The sequence below is a fragment of the Orycteropus afer genome, unplaced genomic scaffold, assembly GCF_000298275.1.
Source record: "Orycteropus afer afer isolate SDZICR_OR568_19922 unplaced genomic scaffold, OryAfe1.0 scaffold00356, whole genome shotgun sequence".
NCBI lineage: Eukaryota > Metazoa > Chordata > Mammalia > Tubulidentata > Orycteropodidae > Orycteropus > Orycteropus afer.
The window spans coordinates 764,998-774,997 of NW_006921943.1; the positions used below are offsets into that span (position 1 = coordinate 764,998).

Consider the following 10,000-nt stretch of genomic DNA (forward strand, 5'->3'; position numbering starts at 1 on the left):
TTTGTAACTTAGCCTCCGAGGATGAGGGCCGCGGTGTTTGTAACTTAGCCTCCGAGGATGAGGGCCGCGGTGTTTGTAACTTAGCCTCCGAGGATTCAGGACGCCAGCCCGCGGGAGCACAGTGACTAGGAGAATCCAGCAGTGGATGCCTTAAGCGTCGTGGGGACCGGGACTCCTGGTTCACTGCCTCCTCTGGGCTGCTCACAGTTGGCTCTCCCTGTGATGGGAATGCCGAGGAAATGCTGCTGCAGAGGAGGGAGTGAGTGTTAAGGGTGTTAAGACTTCTGGAAGACTGAGGCTGTAGTTCAGAGGCAGCCAGCGAGGGGCTGGGAGACAACTTACCTGATGCCTTGAGGACCTAAGCATTTTAAAAAGAAATTTTTGATTGTGATTTGGGTGCAAGTTTAGATAGCAGATTGATTTTCCATTCAACAGTCCCCACACATTCTGTTTTGTGACATTAAGACCTAAGGGTTTTCATTTGTGGAAGGTTCGGCCACAGCTGTGAATGCACAGGGACTTGTAATCATGATAACTGACAAGAGCCTGGGTAGGCCGAGTGAAGACTCCTCAAGTCTATGGAGACCTTTGGTAGAATCGTAAGGTGCCAGAAAGATCACCTTTTTCGGTTTTCCCTTCTAAATAGCCGGGCAGGCCAAAATAAAACAAAGAACAAGCTGGCTGAGGGGCTTGCTGGCCCAGGAGCGGGGCTCCGTGCAACAGCCCTGAAAGTTCCTGGTCACCAGCATACACCTGAGAAAGGTACACTCGGAGAGACGAGGCGGATATGTGTCGCCTTAGGGATGCTGTGCTTGGATTTACTTGGAATCCAGGGAACAGACTTAAAAACGGGAAATACTAGCAGTTTAACCAAAAGAAAAAGAAGGCAGATTTCTTTTGTTTCTCATAGGATCGGGCCTGCTGGTGTTTGGATTTTACAGCACAGGAAGATGCTGTTCCTAATGTGAGTGTGAGACGTGAAAAATAGTCAAGGTTGCTGGATGTGACCCATAGAACAACTGTGTTATGTGGTGGCCACACATAGCACCCGTGGTCACTGAACCCTGAGGGAACGAGTTGTTCACAAAGGAGCCACATACAGGAAATTAGGACCCCAAAGTCCTGTCTGTCTCCAGTCCTTTGAGAAACCTATGATGACAGAAAAGGAACTGAGTTACAACGTATTTGCCTGTATGAGAAAAACGAAAGCTCACGTCCATGAGGTCTTTGAAATTCATCAGCCAGAATTATATAGACATTGGGAGAACATTCCCTTCTTTGTTTGGACTCTTGATACTATGGTTAATTAATAATTTCCAAGTTACTATTTCTAATTGAATGTACAGGTGAATTGGTTCTTCTCAGTTTTTTCCTTGTTTCTTTTCAAGAGTCCCCTTTATGGAATTCTGTGTCGATAGGAAATGTCCCAGAGTAGTGATAGGCTTAGTTTGATCAGAATCGTTTAAATAAACTATAGGTTCTAATGTGACTGATGGGATGTGATTGCTGTAAGCTGCAGCCTCAACCTGCTTTTGACATTTAAACACATAAAGCTGACTAGATACAACCCTTCAGGTGCTAAATATATTTTACATCTACTTCTAACAGCAGAAATGGGAGTATTAAGAGGTCTGGCTTCATTGTCGTTGAACTGTGAAATATTCAACCTTGTCTGCTGGTGCTTAGTACTGTTGACTTTTTTATTTCTAGGAGAAGATTAAAATTAAATGCTTCACTTTTTTTTTGTCAGCTTTTGGAAATTAAATTGAAATTTAAGACTCTAAAATTTTTTACTGAGTGCTTCAATTTCAACAAAGTATTCTTGAAGGACCCCCCCTCCCCAAGGGCACTGCGCAAAATTCATTGATCAAATATGATTCATTGCGGTTTTTAAAAGTTGAGCTCTCTTTGTCTGTTTATTACAGTTCATATATTTTATAGTATACCTAACTCTACTGAAAGAGGTGGTTCACCATGTATGGACTCACTTTGATGTTAGAAATCCAGAACCATGTTGTGCTGGTTTTGAACAGGGATTTTTATGATACTGATGCATGTATTTGAAGTAGACAGTTGGACAATGGTGTACCCATGTTAGACCTGCAGAGAGGTGCTTCTCGGCAACGGGGGCTTGTCTGTGTGTCCCCATGTTTCACTTACCGTCTGTGTGTGGCTGACAATGAGTATCATTTAATCTCACTTCCTTGTGAAATGCTTTACAGTTTTTGTGGGGCTATGTGTTTGCATTTACCTATTTGTTTTGAAAGCGGTAGCAGCTACTGTTCAGTACTTTTGGTTGACAGAGTCATCACACGTTTTTGACCATAAAACCATCATAAAAACATAATTTGTCTATTGTATACAGTACATTATGTTATTAAAATAGCAATGTCATGCATCATTTGGGATAAATGACAGGAAAATCTGAAATTATATTGTCATCAAAGCCTGAGAAATCTGAGGAAACTAAGAAATTTATTGGATGATAAATATACTTTAAAAAACATCAGCTACTCTGTATGTATTTGAGTTTCTAAGTTGTCCCACTTTAAATGTTGAGTGACTTTAAAATATATCTTTATGAACTATAAGAAAAATATTTAAAATTATTTAGCTCATCACATCTACTTAGTCCTGCTTAGTTATGTCCCTTTGACTTTAAGTGTCAGAAATGGTACTGGAAGTTAGGTCCCCTCATGAGAACGTAGGTAGACTGTTTGCGGAATGCTGGTCTGTCCAAGGAAGGCCTATGGCACCGTGATGGATGTGCTTGGCTGCGGACCCAGAGGTTGGCAGTTGGAACCCACCAGCTGTTCCGTGGGAGAAAGGCGTGGCAGTCTGCTCCTGCGAAGGTTTACAGCCTTGGCAACCCTGTTGGGACAGTTACACTCTGTCCTCTAGGGTCACTATGAGTGAAACTGACTTGATGGCAGTGGGTTGGTTTTGTTCTGTTCAAATGATAAAGGAATGTAGGTATTCCATTTTGGGGGCAAGAATTCTTAACTAGATTAAAAATATGATTTGAGATTTACCCTCTTTTAAAATAATCAGTAATATTCAAATTCCAATCATACTTTCTGTTGCATTTACTTAGGATCAAAACCATTCAAGTGCAAGATATGCCATTTTGCAACAGCTCAGCTTGGAGATGCCAGGAACCACGTCAAGAGGCACCTGGGAATGAGGGAGTACAAGTGTCACGTCTGTGGGTAAGTAAATGGGCACCGTTACTGCCGTGGAGGACCAGCAAGCGTGTTCAGGGCATCCGTTGTTTTAGAACTCAGAACTGATACAAGTAAAAGCGCTGACAGTTAGACGTGCGTCGCCTCCCTTCCATTGTTATGGTAAATCCCTTCAATGCAGTTGGGACATTCTGCCCCCACTTCTCATCCCGTACTGAACATGAGCAATTTTATGGGCTACGAGGTCAATTTGAACCTGTAATCTGTAAATTGACTAAATTACAGGCTGTTCATTCACATTGCCAGCGAGAGCTGCAAATTCCATTTGTTGTTGTTAGGTGCCATCGAGTCGGCCCAGCTCATGGTGGCCTATGTGCGACAGAATGAAACCCTGCCCGATTGAGCACCGTCCTCTCAGTCGTCGCCATGTTTGAGCCTGTAGACCCCACTGTAAGGCGGGAGAATTGACATAGGTGGCTTTCGGAGCGTGGGCCCGTGCTGTTTTCCTCCTGCGCCTCTGCTTGAAGTGCCATCCCATTACTGGCTCTTTGGTTCCATTGGACACATTCTATAAGGAAAAAAAAGACTTAATTTCAGACAGCTGGTCACTAATTATTGTAGAGATGAAGCTTAAACAACAGTGTGTCATGTATGTTTTTGTGTAACTTTATTTCAGAAGATGGTGTTTTCCTTTTTTAGTTAGTGGTTATTTCCTCTGAAATATCATTCATAATGTTTAATTGTCACTCAAATGTGTTGCATTTAATAAGAAACACTGAGCTGCCTAATGCAAAGGTAATTAATTTAGCAGAAATGTTTAAAAGGTTTTCAAATGCCATGACATATATAGTATTTCGCTGGACTTTCAGAGTTGGATTTTAATACCTTACTTCTGATTAAAAATATATTTTAATGTTATTATGCTGGAGAAATGCACTCATAAGTGCATCATATAAAACAGTTTATATGAGACCTGGAAGCCTGCAGCCCTGTGGCTGAGTCACAGGGCTGCACAGCTTCAGTCAAGCTGTGTGGGGCACACAGCCGGCCCTAGGGCTCCAGCGCAGTGGAAGGTTTCTTCCGGTTGGCACTGCCATGTGAGTATCTTATCAGTCAGAGGCAGGGTCTGCTTTTTGTTGGACAGCACATTGCATCCCAGACTGCAGCTGCGTTTCTTGACCCTTAAGATAGTTTCGCAAATAACTTTGCAAGCAGTTTTACTTGCCACGGCCTGTGATTTATTCATTGGCAGGATTGATGGTTTCACTGACTTGCAGCTAAAGCAAATGAAGATGAACCTTTGCCCAAGAGCCCCCTGAAGATCAGTGGCAGAATGAGTTTTGTTCCTTCTGATTTTAGCTGTGAGGGTCAAGTGCCAAATGGCTCATTTTAATTGCTCGAGGCCCTGGGATTTGAAAATCCCTCATTTATTGTTTTTACCATGTGAGTTACAGGAAAGAGGAAGACCCTGACGCCAATGAAAATGTGCTATTAAATGGTAACGCGCAGCTTCTTCCTCATTTCTGTGAATTAAGGGAAACAGTCTAATCATTTTTGTCAGGGTTACTGAAACCCTGGAAAGAAAACATGAAACCTTTTCAATGAAGGGAACGGTTTCCGACATCTGTAGCATCAAAACAATGCAGACTTGATTGGCTTTAATTGTAAAATTTGAACAATGCATACTTGACTTAGCTAATTGCTTACCACATACAACTAAGGGTTGCACCAGTATTTTTGCTATTTGATTTGCAAGATACAGAATTAACAATAAGCACACATACATTGGGTTTTGTACTGCTATCATAGGGTTCTGTCAATATGTGTGTGAGCATGTAGAAAAATTCCAGCTTCCAAAAATGTATCTCATAGAATTGTGGTAGTCATTGAACTTCATCTGGTGATGAAATAATAATTTCCTTAACTTTTAAAATGAACTACGATTTGAAAGTTACAGAACAATAGGGTAGATACTATCACCATGAAGATATAAGTTCGAAAGAATTGCAGTAAACCAAAGAATGCCAACAACTCATCTGCATAGTTGAAATGTGACCGGACTGAGTTAGGTTTCCTTTCACGTAAAATGAAAAGTGTCCTCCGTGGTTCTGTATTTTAGGGCAGTATGTACGTTAAACATTATAAAGTGGAAAACCTAAGAAAATGGGTGTGTTGGATGTGAGGTGAGTGGCACTGCCGAGCACGGGTACGTTCCGTCCCTGACAATGTCAGTTCATTATTGCCAATGGCCAACAATCCCCGAAACACTAGGGGGGCCTGCTAGTCCCTCAACGTGAGCAGCTCAGGCTGCGTTTCTTCATGAGCTTGAATTGCTAGAAAGCTTACCTTTTAAAAAATCAGGCTTTAAAAGGTGAAGTGATCTTTCAGGACATTAACTCTATAATTCTGTCACAAACAGAAGTCCCGCCCTGCGGTTGCCTTCGACAGTGGTTAATATCTTAGTGCCGGCTTTTGGAGTTTCAGGTTATTTTTCACACAATCCCGCTTCAGTACCAGTGGATTGTCATCGTGGGGCAGGTCCACGTTGAAAGTGAAATTATTACTCATAGTTCTCTGCTCTCTTGGTTCGTGGTAACTTGGTTTTCTTATAAAACCTAATGTTTTACGGTGAAGTTGATGGAGACGGTGAGCTTGAAGAGATGGTCAAAATGCATTTTGGTGTGCTGAGCTCATTGCGAACGGCTTGGCCTCTGACTCCGTTTCCAGGTCCTTACCTGTTTTCATATGGGGAGATTTAGGGGGCCCTTAACGACTTGGGTTGTGTTTTTTGCTACGGCTTAGTGTCAGGGTTTGCCTGAGCAACTTCCTTAACAAAAACTGCCTTTAAAACTTTAGTACAGGTTGTCTGACCCTAAGCTGATTTTCTTTGTGTCTTAAAGATCCATTTTAAGACACTATTTTCCCCTCACTGGCAGATCTTGGCTACAGTATATCGTAGATTGAATTGAGTTTGAGGTAAGCAGCTGAATGCGTTGGCTGATTCCTACTAGGTACCTGGGGTTCCGAGTTCAGGATTTCTGTTTTTTTGCCCAGGGTTTATGTGCTCTCCTCACAGTGAGGGAAGAAACAATGCATTGTTTAGCACTTCACATCTTAAGTGCTTGTCCTAGGTGACTGTTTCAAAGCGTTTGTTTTACTTTCACTTTAAGGGAAGCGGCTTTGAACAGTACAGTGTGGTAGGAATGTTTGTCTTAAATGAGCTTGACCTCAGGGGAGTGCTGCAGGCTCTAGGGGCCTTGGCAGGTAGTCACAATGTAGGTCCCCTCGGGCTGATGGAGGGCTTAGGTGCAGAGGAAATCAGAATCCTAGAAAGACCACTACACAGAAGTGAATTTTGTTGGGAACGTATGTTTAAAAATAAGTCAAACACATATTTTTACTAATTCTGTCATCTCTTAACTTTGTGTTTTCCAGTAGACAGGAACTTGAAAATCTCAGTGGTTTAAGAAAGCCGTCATAGGTACCTTGTGTTGCTGAGTTCTTTTAAATAAATTCTTTGATTTTCACATTGTGTGTGTGTGTGGGGGACATACGTAGAGCTCCGAACTCTCACGTTCACGTTTCTGCAGCGCTTGGTGGGCTGGGAAATGCCTTCATGAACAGTCACCGTGTCTGCTGACCTGTAGCTTGATGAGACCCCGATCCTGGAGATGACCCTCAGGAGGTCGCTGTTCCCGCTTTCTGGAGGGACGCCCGTGGCTCGGAGTGTTTTCTGCCATGGCCTTGGGTGATGAGCTCGTGGTGGACTGCTGACTGCCGTCGTCCTTCCCCTCTATTACTCCTTTGCTTTACATTGTTTTTGGTTACTGACTTTAATTTGTACATTGTTGCCTCTCGAGGTTGTTTGTAGATATGTAGGGAGTTAGAGTGCTAGAGTTACATGTGGTGTGACTGTGTTTTTGTAGTAGCTGTAACTTGTCCTCGCCTCCCCCCTTTATTTTATTCTGCTTTGCTCGGATTTTATAATTGCCCACACCATCTTTTCCATGAATGTTGTGATAGTCATTCTTTCTCGTATCTCTCTGTTTCACTTTCCCCATTGTAGACATTGTTTGAAATAATTTTATTCCTTTTCTCCATTCTCCTTCATGTGCTGATAATTTATTGCACCTGACAAAATGGACGTGCTGGTTTCATGATGGAAAGAGCAGTGCCGAAACTTGTGCAGAGGATGTCGCGTTTGCATCCTGGATTGGGGGGGGGTCAACCGGCATGGCTCATCGTTTCTGCTTTCTTGTGTGAGTTGCTTTTAGGAAGTCAGTGGGAGATTAGTTGCTGGGCTGATTTCAGTGAGTGCAGACGGGACAGCGCATGTATCCTCTGTGCCACTGCCCAGACGTGGGTCCCCCAGACTGCCCAGCTTAGTGGGGACATCCTCCCGGGTGGCTTCCTGTGTCCAGTCGGGATTCTCATGGACTGAATGAAATAGTTGCGTAAGATTTGCCTGATGAGAACAGGCTCAGGGCATGTTCCAGTTTTGCCACCTCTGGTTCAGGACCAGATTCTAGACGTACCCTGGTTTGGGGCTTCCTTGGCTTGGGACGTGTTCATCATTAGTTGGTTAGGAGGCCTTCAGGAGAAAGTTGCTAATGTGGGAAGCTCTGTGTGTGTGGCATCACCTAGTTTGTGCATTCGAAGGGTCTCCATGTAGATGATTATAATGTCACTTTCTGACCTTTGCAGCTTGAATAATTGTAAATCATTGCTTCATAACGTGTCAGGGAATGTCTGTACTAGGCAATTAAATGGCAGAATATAATAGACCAAATTATTGCCTGTCATGTTTTCAACAACACAGTTACAACACAGTTAGTATTTGAGTTACACTTAATCATCACGTGCATTAGCGACTTCATTGGGATCCAGCTTCAGGCTGAGCGTGAAATGCATTACATTATTTAAACCTCTAATGGTACAAGTCATTTATTTGTGTTGAAGTGTACAACATGCAGAGTTTTGTAAAGCAAGGAACACTTGAGAGCCTAATTTATCCAAATCAAAGTCTAAATGCAGATAAACACAAGTGGCAAAAATTAGTAATTTTTATAGGCTGGAAATATTTAAAAATACATGGTTGTGGGTAATTGTAGGCAGCAGGAATAAATTAAAATCACTATTTTTAGTCTGCTCTGAGAACTGAAGCTGTGTGTGCCTAAATCATCACGAGCACCATGGAACGGTGTTTTTAGCTGCACAGTTCATCACACTCATCATAGTTGCAGATGGGTGTAAGCGAAGTACATATCTGGCTCAGCTGGTTGCTTTGGTTAAAAAGTAGAGAGCGAAACGGTGGCTTTCTATGGTGGCACGGATTGTGTTTGCCACAGGACAAAGTGCAGCAGCACTCAGTTTCATAAAAAACATTGAACTGGACAAAACTATGACATCACTGGGGGGTGCGTTACAGTTTATGCATATAATATTTAATACTGTCTATTGATGCATTTCTGCCTTTAGTTTAACAACTTTTGAATTTTGCTGTCTTTCTCAGTCAGTGAGGAGGACAGAATTAACAATGCCCAGCTATGCCCTGATAGTAAAGTCTCTGGAATGCTTTTAAAATAGTGAGTAGACATGCTTTCTATTTTTTATATACAATCGTTTATTGATTTGAAAAGCTAAGACATTATCTTGGTTACGGTATTGGGGTAGAAAACATTTCTTCCCTGATAAGATGCTTGGGGGTTTTCCAGTAAACCGGGACTCAGCTTAGGGCGTTGAAGAAATCCCTTCCCACTCCGTCCATGGTGAGAGGAGGGCTTTCTCGTCACCCTCCACTCCCTGCTCTCCTTTGAGTGAAGTCACAGCTGTATTCTAAGACCGATACATATGGTCAGCTTGTAAGATGCGCATCAGTCGTGTAACTCACTCTTACATTGACTGTGAAACGGTTCAGTAGTGATTTCAGATCGTGCTGCAGAGGTGCTCCACGTGCTGAGCTCTTGGTCCTCACAGGCGCCTGCAGGGGTGGAGCTCCCCTTCCGCCTTCCTTTGCCTGTTCCCTGTTTGTCCTTCTCTGGTCACCTGTTGTCCTCTGGCCTCTTCTTGTTCATCTGCTTCTCCAATCCTTTGCCTTGTGGAGGCATTAGCTCTTTGGTGTGTCCAGAACTCCTGAGAGAGGAGGCAGGGGTGTAGACAGGGGTGGACCACCACCACTTCTTCATTCTGCTTTTGGCAAATACGTGTAGTTTTTTTCCTCACGGCTTACAGAATGGCAGGGGGGGTATACTGCTGTTAAGGTCCTTCAAGTAAGAGACACAGGCCTGGAAAATAATTTCGAGTCTAGCAAGATGACAGGAGTAGGAGCAAGGTCCAGGATAGGAGGGGAGGATTAGCTTTCTCAGGGGCAATGGGAAAGGCTTCCTTGAGAGGTTTTGCTTGAGACAGGTCGTGCCTCAAAGATGAGGTGGCATCCACAAGGCATGTTTGGACTTTTTAATAATGAGGAAAAAAAAAAAAAAAAACCATGCCAGGAATAGCATGACATTTTAAGAGAACTACAAGAGATTCCTGAGTGTGAATGACTAGATAGGGTGAAATGAGGGATTTGTATAGTATTAAATAAAAACGTACTCACATCAGTATATTCCAGTGTTTTGTTAGTCTTTAGGGTTAGAAAGATCAAAACCATACCTGCTTCACGTGGGTAGAGAAAGCTCAGGTAAAGAAATCCCCAAGTCTTCCTGGCTGATTCAGATGCTCCTCCCAGGAGTGGGAGAGGGACAGATGAACAGGTCAGCACATTCCAGGAAGGAGCTCCAGTGTATTCCACCACAGAGTATGGTATGGTCAACCTA

At 43.0% G+C, this 10,000-nt stretch overlaps 1 protein-coding gene across 1 annotated transcript in view; it reads left to right on the forward strand.

Annotated features, from left to right (window-relative positions):
• The window catches only part of ZNF407 (zinc finger protein 407), a 556,565-nt gene that overhangs the window by 7,357 nt on the left and 539,208 nt on the right, over positions 1–10,000 (forward strand). Inside the window, exon 2 of the mRNA XM_007952740.2 lies at positions 3,095–3,209. Coding sequence (XP_007950931.2) covers positions 3,095–3,209 — 115 coding nt within the window. The remainder of the gene's footprint in view (positions 1–3,094; positions 3,210–10,000) is intronic.